This window comes from Xenopus laevis, chromosome 4L (assembly GCF_017654675.1).
Source record: "Xenopus laevis strain J_2021 chromosome 4L, Xenopus_laevis_v10.1, whole genome shotgun sequence".
In the NCBI taxonomy this organism is placed as follows: Eukaryota; Metazoa; Chordata; class Amphibia; order Anura; family Pipidae; genus Xenopus; species Xenopus laevis.
Genome location: NC_054377.1, coordinates 151,638,048 through 151,665,610, shown reverse-complemented (window position 1 = coordinate 151,665,610; position 27,563 = coordinate 151,638,048). Strand labels below are relative to the sequence as shown.

General features: G+C 42.5%; 1 protein-coding gene across 8 annotated transcripts in view; it reads left to right on the top strand.

Moving 5' to 3' along the window:
• Positions 1-27,563, top strand: part of cacna2d3.L (calcium channel, voltage-dependent, alpha 2/delta subunit 3 L homeolog) — a 504,571-nt gene that overhangs the window by 315,387 nt on the left and 161,621 nt on the right. For all 8 annotated transcript variants that reach the window (XM_041590967.1, XM_041590966.1, XM_041590965.1 and 5 more), the window contains 3 exons: positions 6,270-6,341; positions 9,622-9,702; positions 12,784-12,858. In XM_041590967.1, coding sequence (XP_041446901.1) covers positions 6,270-6,341; positions 9,622-9,702; positions 12,784-12,858 — 228 coding nt within the window. The remainder of the gene's footprint in view (positions 1-6,269; positions 6,342-9,621; positions 9,703-12,783; positions 12,859-27,563) is intronic.

Genomic DNA, 27,563 nt, shown 5'->3' with positions numbered 1-27,563 from the left:
CCCACACTTGCACACAAACTCCACACACTTCTGTCTGTACAGGTTACAATGATACTAAACACACAAAAAGGACCCAAAATAAAAAAAAAGAAATTAAAAAAATATTATGAACTATTACGCATCTTACTGAAAATGGCTTTTAAGGTGGACTTCAGTCTGTACCCTACAGTATGTCCCGGTATTTCAAATACACAGCGGCACAAACAGACCCCCATCAGCCCATTAAAAAGTGACTGTATTTGGCAGGATCCACCAGTTTTGGCCTATGTATGTATATTTGCTAGTAGGCCTGTAAAAAATGTAGCTACTCAGTCTTTCTCAGAGTGTTAACTTTGGGTCTCAGCTTGGCATCCTGAGATGCTCCGAGACTTTTTATAGAGTTGCTATTCTCTTTAAACTTTTATTTCTGGAGGCATTTAAATCAGGTTTTGATGTCTAAGCCGCATCTGCTTTGATCTGTCGTGACTAATATCATGTTGTGCCAAATTGCTTCGGTGTGTGATGTTCATAATATCTTTGAACCCCCTAGGACACCATACTTTGCAAAGTTAACAACTTAATTGAAAAGAGTGACCTTGTTTAAGGTCAGATGTCCTCAACTATGTCATGTTCTTCATGATTCATTCAATGGAACATGGTACCAACTTCTTCAATTTCCCAAAATGTACAGTATAGGATTTTATGGTATCTACAATTGAAGCACAAGTTAGTATATCAAGTATTAAAAAAACAAACAAAGCAAGAACCTAAACATGAAGTTTCTAGAAGTACAATAATTTTTTTGACAAAATCAAAAATAGGAATTTTTAAAACAAAATAAAGTTTTAAATACATTTACAATTTAAATCTCTTTAAAAATGCTAGTGTATATTGGAAAGTAACATTGTCTTTCATTGTACAAAAAACATTTTTTTTGGGTGGAGATCCCCTTTGAAATTATTGCCTAGACAGCACTTTCAACTTTCAAACCATCGCCTACACACGCTATAAAAATGATTCTGTTTTTTGGGGCTTCATGTTTCATTTCTTCTAAAGCAGATAATAAAGAAAGCCATGTTCCATGTGAATTTTAAAAAACGGATGACAAGTTAAAATATACGGGGCATGGTAGTGATTTTGGCCTTGTGTTGACCAGGTGACGGTTACTCAAGTGAGACCTGCAGACATTAGAATTTTGTTTTTTCCTAGTGACATAATAAATGCACATGTGGTTTTCATATGCCTCCCTTTTATCCACTTGACAAAAATAATGTTAAAAATATCTGGCACTTTGCGAGACGCGCTCCACATGTGTTGGACAACCTTTCAAGTTTCATTTTGACCTCGCGTCACTCATACAGTTGACAGTTATGATACCCGGCAAAGTGTGATTACAGCAGATCTAGTTACAGAAATAAGAAGGGGAAGGGGGTTGAACGTTTAAGTTCTTTTTCATAGAGCTCATTTGCACTCAAAAATATTCAGATGGAATAGCTAATATACATTTTATTGGACCTGAAAAAAAATCCCAATCTTTGGGTTGTCCTGATGAAGAGATTATATTGCTTAAAAACTTGTCTAGAAATGGGGGAAAAACTAATTCCACACCACTACTGCTTCATATAACAATGAGTAACTTATCCAGTGTTGGACTGGCCCACCGGGATACCAGGAAAACTCCAGGTGGGCCCATGTGTCAGTGGGTCCTCCTGATTCTAAACATTTGGCCTATTTCATGGCCATTCCTTATTTCTATGAGAACAAAGAGGCTAAATAGATAGAATAATAGATAATAGTATGTAAAGAAAAGAAACTCAGAGAATAGAGGTTGAGTGAGGAGAGGAAGAAAATAGTACTGAGAGTGGGCCCCCGATCTAAGGTTTTTTGGTGGCCCCCTGGTCTAAGGTTTTTTGGTGGCCCCCTGTTGTCCCAGTCTGACACTGAGTATTAGAGTTGGTTACTTCCAGAAGATCAAAGTACTAGTCTTGTAAAAGCTACACAATACATTATATCTCTCAATGCTCAATACTATTATTGTATACCATTAGTAGGCAGTGGTGATTGGCCCACCAGAACACCAGGAGAAATCCCAGTGGGCCACACCATTCAGGGTCCATGCAGCAGTTGTCTACAGGGAGGAGAGAGTTTGTGGAAGGTGTAAGTGGGAGTGAGGAGTGGTTGGGGACAACAGCAGCAGGGGAGAAGGGGTGGTCAGAGCCCTGAAAGATGGGTCTTCTGGTGGGCCCAAGGGTTTCTAGTCCAAATTCATGTTTTTAATCCAGTAATTATCAGCATGGCAAAAAGAGCTGTTTATAGAAGGAATATTTCATGGATACAGTGCACCCATTAGGACATTCTTGGAACAACAGAAGCAATTTTCGGTAACATTGTCAGTGTACTGGTATTAGTGGAATTTTCACCAGTATCAGCCAACTTCTCTTCTTTCCTCAAAGGACTTTTATTTACACATGTTTTCTGCTGATAAAATGGGATGGGAAAACTTGTGAATGAAGCGTTTAAAGTTGAACACCCCGTGGTTGTATCTACATTAAGGGGCAGATTTATCTAAATGTGAGTTTAGCGCTTAATAAATGAAAATCCCACCCATGTTCTATTCATCTCTATGGGTTTTTTAGAATTGGATTTATCAATGGGTGAAGTTTTCATATATATCATATATTCTATTGGGAAAAGCTGTAGATACATATTTAATAGGCTGTTATCTTTATTGATATGTATCCATGGTATACAAAGAAACTGTTCCTACTGTGGTGCTCAAAACCAGTCCAATCCCGTATGCTCAAAACAAGTTCAATCACAGATGCTCAAAACCAGTTCAATCCCAGATTTTCAAAACCAGTTCAATCCCAGATACTCAAAACTAGTTCAATCCCAGATGTTCAAAACCAGTTCAATCCCAGACGTTTAAAACCAGTTCAATCCCAGACGCTCATCCAGTTCAGTCTCAGATGCTCAAAATCAGTTCAGCCCTAGATGCTCAAAACCAGTTCAATCTCAGATGCTCAAAACCAGTTCAATCCCAGACGCTCAAAGCCAGTTCAATCCCAGATGCTCAAAACTAGTTCAATCCCAGATGCTCAAAATCAGTTCAGTCCTAGATGCTCAAAACCAGTTCAATCCCAGATGCTCAAAACCAGTTCAATCATAGGTTTCCATACTTTGGGTCATATCCAACAGCCCATATTAAAGAAACAGCATATGGATATTATGAACACCTAGGGGCCCATTTATTAAGGGTCGAAGTGAATTCGAAGTGAATTTTGGAATTCAAAAACTTCGAATTTCGAAGTAATTTTTTGGGTAAATCACAGCGTTTTCATCCTACAGTCGGATCAATGCAGTTGTAACATGCGATTTCTCCTTCACTTCCGTTTTCAGTAAACCATCCGACACGTCGCATGCGTTTAGTCGCATTGTGACGTGCCGGGTCAAAACGCATCATCAAGTCCTGACCTTATACCTTGTTGTTTAAAGTAATATATTTGGTGTGACCTAATAAGGAAAGTGAGCAGCTTCACAGGTGGAGATCGTTAGAACAAAACCTCGCCTACAGCTTGGAGATGGAGGTTTTTCAGACTTTTAGAAGCTTCGGGGTATAATAAATTACGGGGGAAAAAAATTCCCACTAAAAATTCTGATTTTATAGTAAGAAAAACTTTTTTTTTCAGTTTTCGGCATTCGGACTTTAATAAATGACCCACGAGAGTGTGATGCAGTTAACCAACAGTTGGAGGGGCGCAGCTCATACACCAGCCATTTGTATAATGCTGTTTATGGGACAATAGGACCCCTTAAGAGAATATAAATAAGGATATTTATCCCTTTGTGCTGCTTGGAACAAAATGAAGTGAAGACGTTGGTTACTCCCAGAGCAAAAGGATAATTAAAACCTTTTCCTAGAGGAATCAGATCCTGACTGTGAGTGAAACCAGGACCCTCCATTCAGCCTTGGACGCATGCTATTTATTAATAAGCTGTGGGGTCACGCTTGCCTCGTGCCACGGACTTGTGCAACATCCTCAGTCCTGTGCTGAATTGCCAAGGTTTATTGGAATCAACGCCACCAATCAGATTGTCTCAGAAGAAGAAACACTGTAATGGTCCCTCGCTGGAAAACGGGACGAAACGTTGTGGGAATGTGGGCCATAATTAAAGGGGAAGTTCACAAGGCAGAATTAACAGAGGGAGCGTGCTGGGGGGTTGATGGGTTGAGGCTGATTTACTAAAACTCATAGGGGCAGATTCACTAAAGGGCAAAGTAGCCGACGCTAGCGAAAATTCGCAAGAAATCCCATCTGCTGGGACATCGCCAGTTCACTTCCATAGTACAGGACAATTCGCTAGCAAACAAAACTGTCGCTAATGTACGTTCCAACCCTATTGCCAGGCGTCTTTTCGCTCTGGCAAATGGTTGTTACTCCGCAAATTCGCTAAGATGCGAATTTTACAGAACGTTCGCCACCTCAGACCAGGTGAACTGATAAAACGAAGCTACATCTTCCTCAATCTTATGTCAGTGACATCGTATCCCATATGCCGGAAATGCATTAAAGTTGGGAGAAAAAAAACGACTTTCGTTAAAGCGAGATTGCCTCCAAAAGTCCGAAACAATTAAAGATTTATGTGGGAGGAATTTTTTAAACTATTTAGGGGCATGGTACATTTATACAAGGGTGGGCTGTTGTCTAGGACATTAGAGGATCTCTTTAATCTTTATTATGGCTCGTTTCTAATAAAAAGTGGCCACTTCAACCATTTGCATCAACATTACTAATAAAGATGTTCATACGACTTTTAGGTACCGACCCTATTCAAATTAACCTAAGCATACGAGTGCTAGTGATGTTTCAATAGGCAGAAATGAAATACTCGCATGGCCGATGTAACGCTAGCGAAAATTCACCAGTGCTCGGCTGACAAAACTTCACGTTTTACTGAATTAGGGTAGTGGTAACAAATTTGCGCCTGGCGAACTGGTGTGGAGTGTGGCGAAGCAGTCGCTGGTGAAAATTCACCCTTTAGTCAATTTGCCCCTTTGTGATTTCTGAATTTGAAATTGAATTTTTGTGCAACTGACTATATCATTTTTGTCTAAATGTGTTATCCGTAAAATAGATATATAAGAAAAACGAGTCCAAGGTTGTGTAGTTCACCCCCTTTGCTGGTTCCAATAATCTCCTCCAGGCAATAACTGTGTTTATGTAGATGAACCAGCACTAGAAGCTCGGGGTAGACAAGAAGAAAAAAATAGTAGTATATAGTGTAGTATTTCTTAATTCAAATTTACATCCTTCTGTGAGATTCACTTTTAATTCTTAGGCAAAGTGTCTATTATCCATCACCTGCAGGGTTAACTTGCCCTTTAACCAGTCTTTTTTAGGAGACAACAGTTCTGTGTTTTATACTCACAAACGTTTAAGAGTAGTTAGTGGAAAATGGTTGTTCCCTCTTTATAGGCATTGTGGGCTTCCGTTGGTTCTAAAGAGAGATGTGCTCAACATCGTGTAAAAAAACCTTTAATAAATAATCTTAGAATAAAAGAAGTGCACTCGCATATATACACTTGGAATTAGCGTATAGACAATTAGTCCATAGGTATTTGCAGCTCCAACTTTTTTCCGCTTATAGTTGGTGGAAGTAGCCGGCGTTGTAAGTGTGCGATGCTGGGCTCCCCTTTTTTCCTAAAAAAGACTGGTTAAAGGGCAAGTTAACCCTGCAGGTGATGGATAATAGACACTTTGCCTAAGAATTAAAAGTGAACCTCACAGAAGGGTGTAAGGTTGAATTAAGAAATACTACACTATATACTGCTGTTTTTTTCTTCTTGTCTACCCCAAGCTTCTAGTACTGGTTCATCTACATAAACACAATTAAATGTGTTATCCGCTTGTTCTGAGGTGGCCTTGGCCAGAACGGGTGCCCCCAGTAGCAAAGGGACTCCATGAAAAAAAAAGGTGCAAAAGGTTTAAAAGCCAAGTATTGTGTAACAATTGTTAGATATTATCAGTTTCTACTACATGAATTCCAACCGTCTGCTACTCCCAGCGCATTACCAACAATGAAGTCTGGATTGCCCGAAGATTGGGCTTTACGGATACCCATAATGCTTTGCTTTTTCCTGTAACTCTAGCACTGAATGTATTACCTTTATGTCATCATAAATATCTGTTTCCCCCAAGTTCTGTATTGTGCAGTGAGTGCGTCTGTACTGTATACTGTATATATGGTGCCAGGCTCTGTGCAACTCATCTTTTCTCTTTAATGCCCAGCTTGCCGATGACCAAGGGCTAGTCCTGATGACTACTGTGGCCATGCCGGTTTTCAGTAGGGAGAACGAGACCGTGAGTATTCATTGTGGGTAAAGTACCTCTTCCCAATTCTGTGTTTGACTCTATACATGTTTGGGTTCCAAAAACGTTGTTTTTTCCTCTGAAATGTGACTTATGTTGGTGCCGGTGAATTCTCATGAATTATTTGTTTCAAGGGGATTTATGGCAGCTGCAGTTATGTACGTGATACCCAGGGCCGGATTTACATAGCGGGCGCCCCTAGGCCCACTGCCGTTTGTCCCCCCGTCCCCTACCCTTTATTCATGCAAATTTTCATGGAGATTGTATCTCCTGCGCATCCCCAGTGTTTTTGAACCAATGTGGGTGTGGTTGGGCAGCATGCCGCCCCCTAAAATCCTGCCCCCCTAGGCCCGGGCCTAGGTGGCCTTCCCACAAATCCGGGCCTGGTGATACCGATACGCAGATATATATACAGGGAGTCAATGATTTAATACTGTATATATTCATTATATTTCCTGGAAAGAGGGATTCATTTATTCCAGCTGTACGGTACATACGGCAGCGCAAGTTTAAAGCAGGGGAAGCTGAGCACCATTGTTGGGGCGCTGCACGGATTTACACCTGTGATACCTGCTTGTTGGTGTGGAAAAGCTGAGCTACTGGTAGGGGTGGACTGGGCCAGCGGATCACTGGGAGAAAACCCAGTGGTCCCTCCAGCCCAGGCCTGCTCCCCTGTAGAAACTGAGGGCACCCCCATTGGGACCATGAAGAGGAAGTGAAAGGTATGAGGCATGTGCCCATGTGCGGGGTAGGGTTGCCACCAGGCCAGTATTTTAACCAGCCTAGCCAGGAAAACACCTGCCAGGGTCTGGACCGGTATTACAAAGTTACCAGCAATGTAGTTGCCGGTAAATTTGTAAGTGCAGCCCCTGGCCCGCCCACAATCTGCCCCTTTAAGCCCCCGCCCCATCTAGGATTGCCACCTGTCTGGTTTTGACCTGGACCGCCCGCTTGTTTGAAGGGTTGCCCTGTCAAAACTGCCTGCCTGGCTTTCCAAGTTAGGAAAACCAGGCAGGATTTCCTAGGATTGACGTGGCGATCGTCCAATCACAGATCGGCACGTCATAGCCCTGCCCCTGCCGTCTTGACACGCCCCATCGCTTCACGGACTCCCCTCATTACGATGCGGCCCCAACCTCAAAATGTCACGACATGCCCCCCTGCCCGGAGTTCCACCGCACAGAAGGTGGCAACCCTAGCCCCACCCCTAGAAGCCCCTCATTCAGTAAAAACGTACCTGTCTCTTACGCTTCATCCTTCCCAAAGACTCTCTAGGACGTCTGGTGATGTCATCGCCCCGCCACTCACCATCATCATCCCACTCCTTTACATCATCGTCCTGCCTCCTGGTGTGTCACCGCCCCCACTGGCCAATAATAATTTTTTAAAAAGGTGGCAACCCTAGTGCAGCGGGGCAGGTGGTGCTGGTGGAGAAGCTTGTGACTTGGGTGGGGGCTGACACTGGTATCTGCTGTGCATAGTAGGCCATGGGCAACTTGTTCAGCATACAGGTAGCCCCCCATTGATGATACAATACAACATAGGAGTCATTTCCATTTCTCAGGGGTAGTGATGGGCGAATTTATTTGCCAGGATCGAATTTGTGGCTAATTTACACATTTCGCCGACCGGCGAATAAATTTGCAAATTTGCTGCGAAAATTCACCGGCAACAGTGAAACGTTTCTGCCCATCTTCTACCTTTCCATCGTATAAATATTTCTAGAAAAGAGCTGCTGGGGGTTGTAAATCTACGAGCAGGAGAAGGATTTTTTTTTTTGGATGAAAATCGGAGCTCTGGAAAGAATTGTGCGGAATGCTGAATATTTCCATATTGACAGAAGTGCGTGTAGCTGCCGGGCTCTGTGCAACTTCTGTAGATAAGGAGACTCGCCGCCCCCCTGAGACGCCTGCCCAGGGCACGATGATTAGAATTCTCAGGAAAAAAAACCCTCGTAACCTCATTTTACAGAAACAGCTGAACTGTATTCAGTGCCAAGGCTTTATCTTAACCCTGTAACTCACCAACTTCTTCTCAGTCTAAGGGCAATGGCACATGGTACATCTGGGGAACTCTATGGGTGACAAACACCAAACCAGTCCCTGTTGATTTCAGTGCCCATTTCTTAGACCCGCTCACAGAACCCAATTAATAGCAGCACCTCTGTGGGTCAGGTGAATGTCTGAAACATAAACACAACCATGATCTATAAGTGCACCGACAGGTCAAATGAAATCCAGGTCAGACTGGGGGGTCTCACCAGCCCCAACCTTAGGAGCCCACTCATCCTACCCCCATGGCAAACCTCCCTGTGCATCTCCACTCACTTATCCAATGCACCAAACCAATTCGCTGTCCGCCCCTCATCTGCTCCTAATGCACCACCAGCCCCTCTTTACCTTTGTACTTTCTGTTCCTCCTACTAAAGACCTGCGCTTGCTGGTCCCGACGGGGGGCAGGCTTGGGTTGGTGGGGCCCATCATGGCTGGCGCACACTGGGCTTTCTACCAGTCCAATCCAATCCTGCTGAAATCAATTTGGCACTTATTATGTTCACGTGCAGAGGTGGCAAAATGCCCAGGACCGTGTGGTGTGGCATTCAGCATATAAAAGGTTAATCTTAAATGAGAAGGAAAGGCTAAAAGTAAGTAAGCTTTATCAGAAAGGTCTATATAAATACACCAGTAAACCCTCAAAGTAATGTTGCTCTGAGTCCTCTGTCAAAACAAACAGCACATTTCTTTCCTTCTATTGTGTACTCATGGGCTTCTGTATCAGACTTACTGTTTTCAGCTTAAACCTCCAGGGCTTGGGCTTGAGCATGCTCAGTTTGCTCCTCTCTCCCCCCCTACCTTCTGAATTCTGAGACCAATGCTTTACGTGAGCAAGGAGTTTACTCAGTTATGGTAAAGCATTCTGTAGAATAAATATAGAGTTATAGCTTGCACTATTGTGGCTTATCTATTGGCAATAAACTGCTTTGGTAGCTTTCCTTCTCCTTTAAGGGGGAACATTCCTTTTCATTACTGTGAATGCAATTCCCATGCTCTCGCCAGAGATACAAATGACAGCTGTTCCTCCTCATTTGCTTTTCCTTTAAATTCACCAGTGGCATTTGAAATGTCGGCAGAACAAAGCCCCCGGGCAGCTGTATACTGTAATTTAATGGATTTATGACAATGTGAAAATAATTAGCGAATGTCTGTGATTCTTTGCTATTGGTCCTTTACCTTTCTCAGAAGTCTGTGTCTTTTCTCTGATATTTGTGCAGAGATCAAAGGGGGTTCTGCTGGGCGTTGTCGGCACGGATGTACCAGTGAAAGAACTTTTAAAGGCCATTCCGAAATATAAGGTAAATCTTCAAAAGTGAATGTTAATTGTGTATTAGATCCAGGTCACACCCGATGCTGGAGGCCTTTGGGCCTTCAAAATAGACGGTAGAGTCCTTCATCTCACAGGTGAGTTCTGCTATTGGGGAATGTGGAATTATTTCTCAAATGGAAACATTTAAATGCAGAGCAAAAAGAGAGAAAATTATAGCTCACAAGGAACATTTTATTCCTAGAATATTACAATTGTACTAACCTTGGTGACCCATCTTGTTTTCCCAATCTTCTCCTGGCTGCACAAGAAGACCAAGCATTACACATCAGACAGACATGTCAACTCTGCAAGAACGTTTTGAGAGTCTCTCTCTAGTGGAGTGAAGACTCTCAGTTTTTTAGAGTCTTCACTCCCCTAGGGGACCCAGTGGTCAAGTCTCCTTCTTTTAAACCTTCACCCAGATGAAGTTGTAACGTTACGTTGATGATGCTGAAAACCAACCAATATTCTGCAGAGTTTTTTAGGTTTACATTGCCACGCCTCCACATGCCAGAATGGGGGTGTGGCTAGTCTGTGCTTGAAATTATATGATGTGGGCATATGTTGGTAGGGCTAGTGTGCAATTCTTATGGAACCGAGCTCAGCTGACATATTTGAGTAGGATTGTTTAAAGATGCAGACATCATTTGGCAACAAAGAAAGGGGTCAGTTTTCTTCATTCTACCCAGTTCTATACACTCTATTCTGTACATTCTATACACTATAGACTACACACTATGGCTCATTTATACACATATTACGTTAAGAAGGGAAACCAAATGGTGCCTTGAGCCATCACAATTCTCCCAGAGTCTCAGTGGATGACCTTTGCATTGATTATTAACTATTTCAGGAAATCATTTATTTCTGCAGAGCTTTGTAGTAAGGTAGTGGTCCCCGAACTGTGGGACTGTCCCCCTTGCGGGGGGCAATAATGGTGAAAAAGAGGGGCCTAGGCTGGAGGTCAGTTATGGTGATATCTGAGGGTGTGAACTAAGAATTAGGTTGGTTATTTACTGTTTTTGAGAAGCTTTGCTAGGCTCTCTTAGGGCTATGTTACGTACATCTGTGACCTTGTTATGAAATAAGGAGGAGCCACACATATGTTTCACTGCAAAGAGGAGCCTGAACCCAAAAAGTCTGCAGTAAGGTCACAAGCATTAGCCTGTGCCAGCAATACAGCAACCACCGATCTTCTTAGAGCCAATTGTAACATGTTCTTATTGCTAGGGTGGCCCAAGGCAATGTAACCCTTATACAATAGAATAACAATACAGCTGCCTACCTGCTGCTAGGGTTGCCACCTTTTCTGGAAAAAACTACAGGCCTTCCTATATATTTATCTTTTTTCCCAATTAATAACATTGGGATCAACCATCATTTTTACCGGCCAGGTGGCAACCCTACCTGCTGCTAATCTGGGAATATTGGGAGATTAGGCAACCTGCCTGCCTCCAGGTTGTATTCCAAGACCTGCTTGTGTCTCAAACTTGGTCTCATACTTGAACAAGACAGAAAAAAAGCAGGACTTGCTTTTGAATCCAAACCCTGCAATGATCAAATACAGTTTCTTTATGTAAGAGATATGTTTCCCACTCTCTAGATCTCTACTCTAAGTAACCGCACATTGAATATAAAAGACTTGCACTTAGTCTCCTCCTTTGATCCCAATCCCTAGTAAAATAGCTGGTGAGGTTTCTCTCATAACATTTGCTGACTTATTGGATAATCTGTGTCATCGCATAATAAAAATGATTCTTGGAGGGGCTGTTAGAGAATATAAACAAGTGCAGAGTCTATGATTTCCATTTCATCTCTTTCCTTTCTGCAACAAGTTAACTGAAACGTTCTGCCGGAACATTACACAAGAACAGATGGGGATAAAACAGGCGGATGGGATACAGGTGTTTTGCGGTGGGTGGCAAGGTTTCCTTAGGTTGCAGATTGCCTGGGATTCCTTCTGCCGGTCTTTGTGGAATTTATTTAATGTTTATAAGGTACCAACATATCCCCCACTCCAATAAGGGAGAATAGCAATGATGCAACAAATAGATACAAGCCAATAACACACTATTCAAACTTGTCATGAGTAAACCAAGACAAGGAAAGGGCCCTGCCCACGAAAGCTTATCTAGAGCATTGGGGTGATACATGAGGGATGTGTTGCACACAAAGTGCAGGGGAAAACCAGAAGTAATAGTATAGAGCTCTAACTAGTGCCGAGGAAGGAGGCAGGTGAGTTACATGTTGCTCAGATAAACAAGGATCAATGTCTCTGAGAAGGTTGAACTAGGTTCTCTTTGAAGACTGGTAAAGAGGAGCTTTTAAATGAGTTCTTAAGAAAGGGTGCTGCTCTGGAGAAATCCTGGAGGTGTGTTTGGGTGGAGAGAATGTACAAGAAGGAAAGATGGAGATCATGGGTGGAGAACATAGACAGTGTAGAGAGTATTTTTAGCCAAGAGGAAAAACATAGGAAGAAACAAATTTTATGGAGAAATTTAAGGGTCAGAATAATTATTTCCAATAATGATGGATGGTGGAAGCTAGTGGTAGTGGGGGGTAGAGAGGTAGGTAAAGTTGGGGTTGATGCATTTATCATCATCACTGTACTGGAGACAAAAGACAAGGCAAAAGTATAGGAGCATGAGACCTTCTGGGGGCATCATCAAGGCCAAAACTTATCAACACCCAGTGAAATGCACCCAGTCCGCACGCAATTAGGCACTGGCTTGGCACAGTGGGTTAGGGACCTAACTAGGACTTCATGCTTGATCAGAGCCAAGCCCAGTAGTAGTAAAGGGTAATAGTAAAATTCCCTACTATTCACCCCATACCCCTGGCTTGGCTCGTTTCCCAAGGCACCATTTGTTGTAATCTTTTTTTGGTTGCACATTTCTTTAAACGTGGAACATTTCTCCAGTTCTGGTTGAAAACTGGTGCTTATTAGGGTTGAATCATTTAAAGTTGACCTACCCCCATTGAAAGTAGTTTTTGTTATTGTAATTTCACACAAATAAGCTCTACATTGATTTACAGAATCTACCTGTGACTTGTCTCCTTTCTGTTCTAGCTGGGAATTCACGGGTACGCCTTCGCCATTACAAACAATGGATACATCTTAACTCATCCGGAACTCAGGCCGCTGGTAAGTTCCTGTTCAATGCTGAACATCATGTAAAATCCTGTTTCATGTTTGGTAACAGCGGCAGATATTCTATGAGCAGAATAACTAGGATGTTATTTATTTAATGGAGATCTGCTGTAAAGGGCAGAATGAGCTGAACAGAACAGTATATTTATATCATGTTTCCTTTTTATTTCCCCATATTTCTATTACAGCTCTCTCTCTCACTCTCTTTGTGTTATATTTCTACATGGTTATGAGTCCTTTCTTGACCCTGATGTCCTACACTTCCATATCCTACACTCCCATATCCTACACTCCCATATCCTACACTCCCATGTCCTACACGCCCATGTCCTACACTCTCATGTCCTACACTCCCATATCCTACACTCCCATGTCCTACACTCTCATGTCCTATACTCCCATATCCTACACTCCCATGTCCTACACTTCCATATCCTACACTCCCATGTCCTACACTATAATGTCCTACACTTCCATATCCTACACTCCCATGTCCTACACTCCCATGTCCTACACTCCCATATCCTACACTTCCATATGCTACACTCCCATATCCTACACTCCCATGTCCTACACTCCCATGTCCTACACTCCCATGTCCTACACTTCCATATCCTACACGCCCATGTCCTACACTCCCATGTCCTACACTCCCATGTCCTACTCTCCCATGTCCTACACTCCCATGTCCTACACTCTCATGTCCTATACTCCCATATCCTACACTCCCATGTCCTACACTTCCATATCCTACACTCCCATGTCCTACACTATAATGTCCTACACTTCCATATCCTACACTCCCATGTCCTACACTCCCATGTCCTACACTCCCATATCCTACACTTCCATATCCTACACTCCCATATCCTACACTCCCATGTCCTACACTCCCATGTCCTACTCTCCCATGTCCTACACTCCCATGTCCTACTTTCTTATGTTCTATACTCCCATATCCTACACTCCCATGTCCTACACTCCCATATACTACACTCTTATGACCTATACTCCCATATCCTACACTCTCATGTACTACACTCCCATATCTTACACTCCCATGACCTACACTCCCATGTTCCATACTCCCATGTTCCATACTCCCATGTCCCACACTCCCATGTCCTACACTGCCATATTCTACATTCTCATGTCCTACACGCCCATATCCTACACTCCCATGCCCTATACTCCCATATCCTACACTTAAATTTCCTACACTCCCATGTCCTACACTCCAATGTCCTACTCTCTTATGTCCTATACTCCCATATCCTACACTATCATGTCTTACACTCCCATATCCTACACTCCCATATCTTATGCTCCCATGTCCTGCGCTCCCATGTCCTATGCTCCTATATCCTACAGTCCCATATCCTACAGTCCCATATCCTATGCTCCCACATCTTATGCTCCCATATCCTACACTCTCATATCCTACACTCTCATATCCTACACTCTCATGTCCTACACTCCCATATCTTATGCTCCCATATCCTACACTCTCATAGCCTACACTCCCATATCCTACACTCTCATATCCTACACTCCCATATCCTACACTCCAATGTCCTACACTCATACTATTAAACCATTAGTTCTGTTGGTGCCATTGACTGAACAGTGGCTGTAACTTTTCGAGGTGCATAATTGGTCAGAAGATTGAACTGGATATTTCCACCGACAATTCCTAAAATAAGGATTTATATATTCAGTAATTTAGAATGTCATTTATTAGCATGCACTCTATATTTGTATTTGTTTTTTCTCTTATAAGCAGTATTTTTTCTTTTTGCCAATTTCACTAAAGGGACATAGTTTCTCCAAAAATATATTTACACTGAAACGCTTGAAGCCAGTTACAAACAAATATATATATATATATATATATGTGTATAGTACATGTCTTATTGATTGTCCTGTGTAATCCTGTTATATACACCCTGTTCTACAGAGAGAACTGACTTCCAGGGGTTTCCATGAGCAGTTAATATTATCTGGACTTTCTCTTTCCACTCTGAAAAGCAAATTCATATATTCCTGCACTTACACCAGGAATTCACTGGAATAGGATGATATATGTTACGTTTGTTTAAAATGTCCATAAATACCTGAGTCTCTGGAATGAAATATTTCTTTCTGTCAGTGAAACAGAGTAAACAGGTCGGTATCTTATTCCATTCTTGGACTCCAGTCAAGTCGCACCCCTTTTGTTGGTTGGGAATGTGAACGACTGTTACTGAAAGAGTGTTGAAATGCACTGAAAACGTCATCAAGCCTTCTTATATTTCTGAAGAAATCCAAATTTTAGATAAATTAGCATGTAATCCATAATGTGGCTGAAAGAGCAAAATATTAACTACTTGTCTGGGGTAAAAATAGCATCTCTGTCACATTGGTACTAATCCCCCCTTAGCTCATAACAAGGTTACAGATATATAGAAACATTGGGGTGTCACCCTGCTATAGTTCCAGGGGTACCCAGGGTACAAATAATCACTCACCGCAAATCTCCCACTAACTGACCTTCAGACTGGGCCCCCTTAGCTCATAACAAGGTTACACATATATAGAAACATTGGGGTGTCACCCTGTTATAGTTCCAGGGGTACCCAGGGTACAAATAATCAATCACCCCAAATCTCCCCCTAACTGACCTTCAGACTGGGCCCCCTTAGCTCATAACAAGGTTACAGATTTATAGAAACATTGGGGTGTCACCCTGCTATAGTTCCAGGGGTACCCAGGGCACAAATAAGCACTCACCCCAAATCTCCCCCTAACTGACCTTCAGACTGGGCCCCCTTAGCTCATAACAAGGTTACAGATATATAGAAACATTGGGGTGTCACCCTGCTATAGTTCCAGGGGTACCCAGGGTACAAATAATCACTCACCCCAAATCTCCCCCTAACTGGCCTTCAGGCTGGGCCCCCTTAGCTCATAACAAGGTTACAGATTTATAGAAACATTGGGGTGTCACCCTGCTATAGTTCCAGGGGTACCCAGGGCACAAATAAGCACTCACCCCAAATCTCCCCCTAACTGACCTTCAGACTGGGCCCCCTTAGCTCATAACAAGGTTACAGATATATAGAAACATTGGGGTGTCACCCTGCTATAGTTCCAGGGGTACCCAGGGTACAAATAATCACTCACCCCAAATCTCCCCCTAACTGGCCTTCAGGCTGGGCCCCCTTAGCTCATAACAAGGTTACAGATTTATAGAAACATTGGGGTGTCACCCTGCTATAGTTCCAGGGGTACCCAGGGCACAAATAAGCACTCAACCCAAATCTCCCCCTAACTGACCTTCAGACTGGGCCCCCTTAGCTCATAACAAGGTTACAGATATATAGAAACATTGGGGTGTCACCCTGCTATAGTTCCAGGGGTACCCAGGGTACAAATAATCACTCACCCCAAATCTCCCCCTAACTGGCCTTCAGGCTGGGCCCCCTTAGCTCATAACAAGGTTACAGATTTATAGAAACATTGGGGTGTCACCCTGCTATAGTTCCAGGGGTACCCAGGGCACAAATAAGCACTCACCCCAAATCTCCCCCTAACTGACCTTCAGACTGGGCCCCCTTAGCTCATAACAAGGTTACAGATATATAGAAACATTGGGGTGTCACCCTGCTATAGTTCCAGGGGTACCCAGGGTACAAATAAGCACTTACCCCAAATCTTGGGATACCTTCCAACATTTGATAAATGAAAAGAGGGACAAAAGGTGGTGCAGCGAGGCTGAATTTTTTGACCCCACCAATTTTGTGGTCACACCCCTAATTACCATGTTCATTTTACAAAATTTTGCAGGTTATGAAACACATTTCTGGGAGTTTAGTGCAATGTTTTATGTTTTATAACAGTTTTGCTAATGAAGGTGATTTGTCCTTTAAGCTGCAAGTCTCAGTTTTTTCAAGAGACCTGCTTATCTTAAATAGTTACAATTGTATCTTTGCTTATCTTACATTATTACAAAAGTATCAAAGTGCAGCTGCAGAGCGTTCTAGGCTCTCTGACAAAAAGCCTCTTATTTTAATTAGGTTTCATAAACGTTGTATCTTTTTTTGGCTGTTCAGTGCAGGAGATCAAAGAGAAAGTCGGGACATTTCAGTAAAAAGCTGGGACTTCCGGCTGAGCTGTCAAAATTGGGACTGTCCCACAAAATGAATCGGACTGATTTGAACAGTTTCTTTGTAAATGATCTTTCTGAAAAGATTCCCAGATATTCCAGAAGGTGGCGCTGCCGTACTGCACATCCCTTACCCTCCCAGGCCTGAAACTGAATCTTTTCTGCATTTTATTGCTTATTTAATTTTCTCATTTATTCAAACCAGATCGGAATATCCGCCTGATTTCTGCTTTGGATTTTTTTTTTTATGTGCATTCCATGTAAAGAAAAAGCTGAGGGTAATATTTAATATTTTCTTTTTTTTTTCTCCCCGGACTGAAACCCAAGGTGATGGGGTGGGTGAAGCTGGGATTGAACTCTCACCAGCACGAGATGGTTTAAATGAAGATAAAAACTAAGAGCGTTAATAAGTCAGAATAAACAGAGGAAATGAAATGAATGTTGAACTGACAGCAGCTTCATGGGAAGGGAATGAGTCTAATAAGTTGCACCGGTTCATGTGTCTATGTATTCGGCCCAAAGTTCTCGTTCTTTCCCAGCATGCCAAGCAATATATGTGGCATGCTGGGAAGAAGTAGTGGAAGAGGGAGGCTTTTATAGAAGTAGGAGATGCCATACTGGTTATACGATTGCACGTTCCTCTGTTGGATGCAGATTTACTAATGGACTGGTGCAGAACTACTTGTTACCCGTCTCCTCTACATGAGGATGGATGTCACTTACTTTCTCATTATATCAGTAAATATATATATAAATATGGCAATATAAAGCCCCTGTATAAGCTCCCCATTCCCCTTTAGTTCTCTGTCTCCTTGACCCCTGGTTCTGCTGATATTCTGCTCCCAGTAATCTGATTCTGGCTCCTCTTACTTCCCACTCCGGTATCTTGATTCTGGCTTTTCTGACTCTCGCTCCACTATCAGATCCTGGCTCGGCTGACTATCCACTCCAGGTTTGGCTGATTGCCCATCCTGTGATCCAAATCCTGACTTGTCTGGCTACCCACTCTGGTGCATGGGCCTTAGCCTCACAGTCTGGGCTCTTATAGCAAGTACTTGTGTGCCTTCATCCCGGCTCAGCATTACATTTATTATTATTCATTAACCAGGGGACTCACTACAGACGAAGCAGACCCTGTGGCTGCAGGGTATGGGGGTCCCATGAGGCCCTAACTAGGGTTGCCACTAGTGATGTGTGGGTCGGATTTTACCTGCCCTCCCTCTACTCACACCAGGTTCCTTTTATAGACCCGCCCATCCATGGCATCACAAAAGGGGAGGGGCTAGCAGTTGCGCGGCTATAACATCGAAAGTCAGAAGCCATCAGTGTAAGGCCCAAATGGGGGTGAGAGGTCAGCCTAAACCCGACCCACCCGTGGGTATCGGGTCGGCCCGCACATCACTTGTTGCCACCTGTCATCAGTCCCGCCCCTGACTTCACCTGCCGCAGCTCCCAAATCACCCGCTTGCCCCCTGACATCACTGGCCGCCCCCTACGTCACCGGCACACCCCCTGCCTGTTTTCAACAGAAAAAAAAAGGTGGCAACCATGGCCCTAACTCATGTACAATTTCAATAAATAATAGTAAAATGGATGAACCTCTAGGGTCTGAAAAATAACTTGCTGTGGAGCCCATTAATATCTAGTTACCCCTCTGTTATTAACCTGTAGTTATAAAGTACCAACATGTTCCACAGCGCTGGCCCAGGATAAACAAGTGAAAAACCCCCTCAAGACAATGGACTGGTCTTCTAATAATAATACAGCAATAGTTATCCCCCACAATTAGATGCCTCTGGATAGCCAATAGGGAGCCCTCTCTACAGAGTCCAGTAACCCATGGCAACCAAACAGCAGTTAGCACCTAGTGGTCTGTTTGTGTTATTATTATCCTGTATGAGTAGTGATATACTGATATACTGATATACTGATATACTGATATACTGATATACTGATATACTGATATAATCACTCCAAGCTCCAGCGATGTATTATGATTAAATTTCACTAAACCTTTCACTTTTTCATTCAATGAAACAAAACTTCCCATGAATCCACCGTAGGAAACAACAGGGGAAATGTTTACCCACTTCCCCTTTCCTCCAATGAAGAAATGATCGTTTTTAGCGAGGAGCAAATTAATACTTTTCCCCAAAAAATTAATGAAAAGCATCAAATTCAATGGGCATCAAAACATTTTTTTACGCGCATGACAATTTTTCTCGCTCCAAATGCATTAAAATCAATGGGCATATTTTTCTTATGGCGACTTTTTTTGTCGTGCCGATTTACTTTTGTCTGTGTGACTTTTTTGTTGCGGTGAATTTTTTGCCGACGTTTTGTGAAAAAAATTTGCAGATGGAGAAAGGCGGAATTTCGCCACGAATCCATGGCTGGCAAAAAATGTTCTCATCTCTGATCATTATTATTGGTCCCTCGTCGGAAAGATTTTGGACATTCAGCCAACGCTTTGTTCATCTCTATGTGCAGCAGGTTCTGTAGGGCAGGTTCTGGGTATTCAGACACAGGGTCGGACTGGGGGCCCCAGGGCCCACCAGGATTAATGTCCAGGGCCGACCCCCGCCGACTCCTCGCCCCTATACCACGCCGTGACGTCAGTGGGCGTGTCTGTGATGTCAGTGGGCGGACCCGTGACGTCAGTGGGCTGGACTATGATGTCAGTGGGAGGACCCGTGACATCAGTGGGCGGGGCTATGACGCTTCGATCAGCAATTGGCCGATCAATGAATACAGTAACAAGACTGGCCCTTCCCTTGTATTCAGCATGTAGGAAACATGTTTGTCATCAAATAACTGCAAATGAATAGTGATGGGAGAATAAATTTGCTTGGCAAGAATTTGCGGCGAATTCACGCGTTTTCGCCGTCGGCGAATAAATTCGTGCATCTCCGCTAGTGAAAATGTACGATTTTCACTATTTTTTTGTGAAAACGTTCGAATTGCTCTATTTTTTCGTGAAAACCTTTGAATTTCAGAATTTTTTTTGTGAACTTTCTGATTTCACGATTTTTCGCAAATTTTTCGCTGGTTTGGCAAATTTGCCGGGAAATTCGCAAATTTTTCAGAGAAGCAAAACGGGAGAGATTCTCCCATCACTACAAATAAACAAAGGGTAGGTTCACCTTTAAGTTAACATTTAGTTAAAGAATGTCTAGATTCAATTGGTCTTCATAATATTTTGTATAGTTTTTTGAATTAATTGCCTTTTTTTTCTTACTTTTTTCAGCTTTCAAAAGGGGGTCACTGACCCCATAAAAAGACAAATGCTCTGTAAGGCTACAAATGTATTGTTATTACTTCTTTGTATTACTCATCTTTCTATTCAGGCCTCTCCTGTTTATATTCCAGTCTCTTATTCAAATCAATGCATGGTTGCTATGGGAATTTGGACCCTAACAACCAGATTGGGGAAATTGCAAACTGTAGAGCTGCTGAATAAAAAGTTAAATAAGTCAAGAAAACACAAATAATAAAAAATGAAAACCAAATGAAAATTGTCTCAGAATATCCCTCTCTACATCATACTAAGGGTTCATTTAAAGGTGAACAACCCCTTTAATGGCAGCAGATTCACATCAAAATTAGGTATTTTACAACCTTTTTTTTTTTTTTTTTTTAAACAAAGTAACAAAATGTAAAAATGATCCAGATATTTTACCATTGCCAATAATTTCCATACTGTCTGAATTCTGTGTCCTGGGGGATGTAGTTTAGCTCAGCACCATCACTTCCTGCTACACATTACCATAGTGCCTTACAGCATTCCAAAAAGGAAGTCAGGAGTACAGATGAAAACGGATCCCCCCGCATGCTGGGACAAGTCCAACTTGAAATATGAGAATCCAGAGACGTCAGGCTCCTGGGAACTGAATCTGGGGGATTTCTGGCAGACTTAGACCTCACCCCATTATGCCCTAGTCACGCACAGGCAGTTGCACCCTTTTTTACCCCTTGCTATACCCTCTGTTCTGCCTCACTTGGGTTATAAATACTGTAAAAATTGAGGAGGTCTGGAAATAAAATTCAGATGTTCTACTTTTTTTACACTATTCTGCTCTGTGAAGTGTTAGAGATCAGCACTAAACTCTAACACCCCCCTTAATAGTTGAAGAACAAGGAACGGGCTATTCATTGCCAATGGGAAATCTATTCCATACACAGAAAAGATATTGTTATATACGAAAGCATCAGCATTAACTTTCATTAGCAGGAACCACAGGTTTCATCAATCTGATCCCAAAATCTAGTGACCAGGTTGTTAGTTGTGCAACGGCCCCTTTAAGGCGAATGTTTTTGTGGAATTCTCAGGGTCCGTTTGATGTTGCTAAATCCGTCTGAAATGCATTTTGGGCAGAATGTAGTAATTAGCCATTGCAAACGCCTGATAAAACAGCTTCTCACTAAATCCTTGTGCTTACATTTTTAATAGGAGCCTTAATATTAATCTTTTCTTGCTATAAAATCCTTCCCAAAGCTGTAAAGTCCAACCCAGCAGCAGTTTTGGACGTTGGGTAGAACACGTGTCTGCGATGTGGAACAGTCCGGGGAAGTGTTCAGTTGTGCGGTTTTGTCTGAAGTCAAGTTATAGAAAGAATTAACTGATGTCTTTCAATGTCATTCACTTGCTCTATATTGTGGCCTTTCATTTATGTATCATGAGGTCAGTGCAGGTGATGGTACTCAAAGCAACTTTGCAGATGGTCTTTTGTTGTGCAAGTCAATCATGTCTGTCTTTTTAATTAGGCTATCTCTGCTGCTTTTTTATAAAGCAGTGCTTGATGCACATTTTTAGTCTTCTTTGGAGGACCTGCCTTGGTCAGAGCCTTATTTAGCTCATAACAAGGTACTGTATATAGAAACAGTGGGGTGTCACCCTGCTATAGTTCCAGGGGTACCCAGGGTACAAATAAGCACTCACCCAAAATCTCCCCCTAACTGACCTTCAGGCTGGTCCCCCTTAGCTCATAACAAGGTTACAGATATATAGAAACATTGGGGTGTCACCCTGCTATAGTTCCAGGGGTACCCAGGGTACAAATAAACACTCACCCCAAATCTCCTCCTAACTGACCTTCAGACTGGGCCCCCTTAGCTCATAACAAGGTTACAGATATATAGAAACATTGGGGTAACAGTCACCCTGCTATAGTTCCAGGGGTACCCAGGGTACAAATAAGCACTCACCCCAAATCTCCCCCTAACTGACCTTCAGGCTGGTCCCCCTTAGCTCATAACAAGGTTACAGATATATAGAAACAGTGGGGTGTCACCCTGCTATAGTTCCAGGGGTACCCAGGGTAAGAATAAGCTCTCACCCAAAATCTCCCCCTAACTGACCTTCAGACTGGGTTCCCTTAGCTCATAACAAGGTTACAGATATATAGAAACATTGGGGTAACAGTCACCCTGCTATAGTTCCAGGGGTACCCAGGGTACAAATAAGCACTCACCCCAAATCTCCCCCTAACTGACCTTCAGGCTGGTCCCCCTTAGCTCATATAATGAAACATTGGGGTGTCACCCTGCTATAGTTCAAGGGGTACCCAGGGTACAAATAAGCACTCACCCCAAATCTCCCCCTAACTGACCTTCAGGCTGGTCCCCCTTAGCTCATATAATGAAACATTGGGGTGTCACCCTGCTATAGTTCCAGGGGTACCCAGGGCACAAATAAGCACTCACCCCAAATCTCCCCCTAACTGACCTTCAGACTGGGCCCCCTTAGCTCATAACAAGGTTACAGATATATAGAAATATTGGGGTGTCACCCTGCTATAGTTCCAGGGGTACCCAGGGTACAAATAAGCACTCACCCAAAATCTCCCCCTAACTGACCTTCAGACTGGGCCCCCTTAGCTCATAACAAGGTTACGGATATATAGAAACATTGGGGTGTCACCCAGCTATAGTTCCAGGGGTACCCAGGGTACAAATAAACACTCACCCCACATCTCCCCCTAACTGACCTTCAGACTGGGCCCCCTTAGCTCATAACAAGGTTACAGATATATAGAAACATTGGGGTGTCACCCAGCTATAGTTCCAGGGGTACCCAGGGTACAAATAAACACTCACCCCAAATCTCCCCCTAACTGACCTTCAGACTGGGCCCCCTTAGCTCATAACAAGGTTACAGATATATAGAAACATTGGGGTGTCACCCTGCTATAGTTCCGGGGGTACCCATGAGACAATGGGCCTTATTTGATGAATTTCAAGCAATGTCGAAAGAACGCAACGCAAGCAGATTCCATGTGCAAATCAGACTATTCTGTCCCTTGATGTTTAAGAGTTGAGCATTATCTTATATTATTTCCTGATTGTTACTGGGAGATGAAAGAGTTCTACTGTGAGATACTTTGGGTAAATACACAATACATTTATGATTAGAATTTTGCCTTCTGTCATCAACTCCTCTGGATGACGAGCATTGGCCCTAACGATCAGAAACAAGTGACCGCAAGTTTACAAGCAAGACGATACAAAGTTGCTTATCTCAGCTCTCAGTGAGCAGATGCTCCGAGGCACCGGGAAGGATAAACATCCTCAGTAATAACGAGTAGGAAATGTGCCCAGGAACCAGACGTGTGTTTCACAACGTTCAATCACTTGGCATTCTCCATAATTCCATTTGCTGTGCAAATCACTTAATCTGCCAGAATGATCATCATAATGTAGACCAAGGTACAACTGTTAGTTCTTGTAGGACTTATGTAGTAAGCATGGAGAAGCTTCAGGGCTAATGCTCCAGAGCCACCATGAGAGGACCAGAAGCCTATTGTCTAATGCAATTGAGTTCCACCTCTGCTCTTCTATCTCCTGTAGCTGTGGTCTTCAGTTTCAAACCCCCCTTAGAGGTCCAACCTCTATTGGAGGCAAGCCAACTGAATGCTCTAAGTAAACTTTGGTATTAATTCTAAGGTTCTCCAGGGTTCTCTTCCATCCAACTGACTTGTATACATCAGAGAAGGCAGAACTGGCACATTGGCACAAATATTATGGAATGAGATGAGAGTAGTCCTTGGGCAGTGGGACTGCTGCTATTACATTTAATTACAGACAACCAAACACAACATCTGGGCCTCAAGTGTAGAGGCAAATATGTGTATAGGTACAAGTATATTTGTCAATAGCATCAAAAAGTCTCTGTTTTGTTTTCATTTTTGCACGTTGCGGTTGTGTTTGCATTCATGAACGATCCTTTATGCCAGATGTACTATTTATTACAATCATTTTTACATTCATTTTAAATCACCAGCCTAAATCATTTCAAAATTCCGAGGGTAGACTTTTTAGACTTTTGTTCGACATTTTAACAAAGGGGAAGTGCTGTTTAGTGGAATTAAATGTCCATCAAAATAGCTCAATGTTAGGGAAATCCTAGGGTTTTATACCATTTCATTGACTTTGTACGACATTTTTTTGACCAAAGTGTCCTATAAAAATAAATAGTTCTTCATTTTTTGATCAATTTACATAATACAACCCTCATCCGGAATAAAAGCCAAAAGTCCTGAGCTTTCTAGAGCCCACGATTTCCATAGGAAATGACAGTAAGGGACAGATTTAACAAAGATCGAGGTGAATTTTCGAATTCAAAAAATCTGTGTACTTCGACTAGGGAATAGTCCAAATTCGATTCAAATTTGAAAAAAAATAATTTTGGAGTCAATTGGTGGACTTCTAAGAAATAAAAAATCTAAGTTTTTTTGGGAAATCGATCGAATGTGCTATTACTTCGATTCATAAGATTCGAATTCGGCTGAATATGGACCTATTCGTTTGGAAACGGACCTATTCGGCCAAAAAAAACTTCTTCTTTATTTCGGTTGGTCTTTTTGGATTCTAATTTCGAAGTTTTTCAAATTTAAAATTCAACCCTTGAAAAATATGCCTCTAAATGTTTGAATTCCTCATTTGTGTGACAAAAAGTCACATGATTTTTTTGAATTCAGATTCGGTTCAGCCAGGCACTTGGATTTGTCCGAATCCAGCTCAGAAAGGTTTAGTCTTGGCTGAATCCCAAACTGAATCCTGGATTTGGTGCACCCCTAGTTATAATATGATCTACTACATACTTTCAAAAAAACCTCAAATAAAAAAAAGTTTGTTTTTTTTTTTCATTTTTGCAGGCCATAAATGGGGCACTTTTTGTCTCTCGCTGATTTGAATGTAAAATTTTAATTTTCTTTTAAATATTGAAAAACTACTTTTAACGTGATATAAAATCAGTATCCGTGAAGCAGTTTGGGGAATTGCATGTACAGGTATATATAGTAAATATAGTAAATATATTAAATGTGCAATGCTTGTGTTAATAAGGAATATTTATGGGATGAATAAAAGTAAAAGGCAGTTGAACGGGACCTACATGAGAAGTCCGACCACCAACTGCTGGATTGAAATAAAAATGTTAACTTTTGGCCACATATTGTACATACCTGAGAAAGAAATGTAGAATTAAGCCTTTTGTAGCCGTAAATTCTGCTAAAGCAAATTTTCTCCTAATATAGAAAACGAGAGGCAGGAAGGTCTCGGAGGAAGCATTAAAGCCCCACTTAAGAGTTCTTAGGCTTTCCTAAGCAGCCAATCTGGGCGCTCCCTGGGGGGCTCGAGTCAGGAACACAGATAACCTCTACTTACCCTTTGTGGTCAACACTCAGGAAGCCTAGTGCTCTTGCTGACATGAGAATTTCAACTGATTTGAGCAGAGTAAATGTTTTCTGTTCATTCCAATTGGAACGTTTGGTTCATTAGATGGAAACTGTATCCACACACGACAAGCTGTTCATGAATAAACTGAGCTTAAAGGGCAACTGTAGCCCAACCCATGGTGTCTTGCTCAGGTTAGTAGAGTCACTCTATTCCTTTCTATGGATATGAGATTTATGTACTATTGCCTCTCCTCTCCTGCTCCCTTACTAGCCTCCCTTACTAGCCTCCCTTACTAGCCTCCCTTACTATCCTCCCTTACTATCCTCCCTTACTATCCTCCCTTACTAGCCTCCCTGTACCATCTAGCAGGGCCTCCTGCCCCGTCACACACAGCCCACAGCAGTATATTGGGCACATTCTGGCATCTCCTCCACTTATTCATACACAGTCATTGGGTACTGACTTTGCATATTTATGTCCTATACCCCCATCATCCAAGGCTCACTGGAGCTTCTGACACAGGGGCCCCCATGCCCCCCACCCCAGCCACAACATGTACCACAATTGGGGCATGGGGGGGAAATCATGAGGCGGCACATGATCTCAGTAATGTCTGGATCAGCGGGGCCAACTAGGTTTTGGTCTCCAGTGTATAACACAGCACTGCTACAAGGAGATTTTAAGTAAAACGCCTTTATTGTAACATTTGGCTTCTGATCCGGTACATGAAGTGGAAAGTGGACCACGAGACACGGGCACTGGCAATCACTGAAACTGGACGCTGGTGAGTGCTGACTGAACCATAACCCAACTAGGTTTTTACCCGGTGTCCCACTTGTCCAGTCCGACCCTGAACACCCCCATAAGCACACGAGCCATTTACAACAGGGCACCGTTTTGTATAACAATGGCAAACTGGATTATGAACACAAATCTGGCCATACACAAATGGAAAAAAAAATTATACAAAACATATTTTTGTAAGATTTTCAAAGCCAGAGTATTTTGATTGAAACCTCTGGACCCAGCAGTATTCACCTGTCCATTTTGAAGGTCTACCAACTAAGTATTAATCTATTGCAGTGATCCCCAACCAGCGGTTTATCAGCATCGTGTTCCTCACCAACCCCTTGGAGGTTTCTACCAGTGGCCTCAAAGCAGGAGCTTATTTTTGAATTCCAGGCTTGGAGGCAAGTTTTGGTTGTATAAAAATCATGTGTACTGTCAAACAGAGCCTCCTGTAGGATACCAGTCCATATAGAGGCTACCAGTCCATATAGAGGCTACCAGTCCATATAGAGGCTACCAGTCTATATAGAGGCTACCAGTCCAGATAGAGGCTACCAGTCCATATAGAGGCTACAAGTCCATATAGAGGCTACCAGTCTACTGTATATAGAGGCTACCAGTCCATATAGAGGCTACCAGTCTATATAGAGGCTACCAGTCCATATAGAGGCTACCAAATAGCCAATCACAGCCCAAATTTGGCATTTCCAAGAACTGTTTTCAAGCTTGTGCTGCTCCTTAAATCTTTTTGCATTTTTGAATGTTGCTTACAGGTATAAATAGTTTGGGGGCCCCTGCTTTAGGGTAACCCCTAGTGGTGCCGCATATTGGATTGTTGGTTCTTCCACACTGTACCTACTCAATGCTGTAGCTTGCATTATTGCCAGTGCCTTTGTGTCTGTAGCACCAAAAATAGATTGTAAGCCCTGCAGGGCTGGCCTTCTCTTTGGCCACACAATGTTGTGCCCAGCAATAACAATAAACACAAACTTTAAAAAGGGTTATATCCATTTAAAGAGAACGGATGGTTAGTGAACTACTGAAATAAGGAACAATGAATCACTAAAATCAGTAAAAAAAAGTAAAAAAA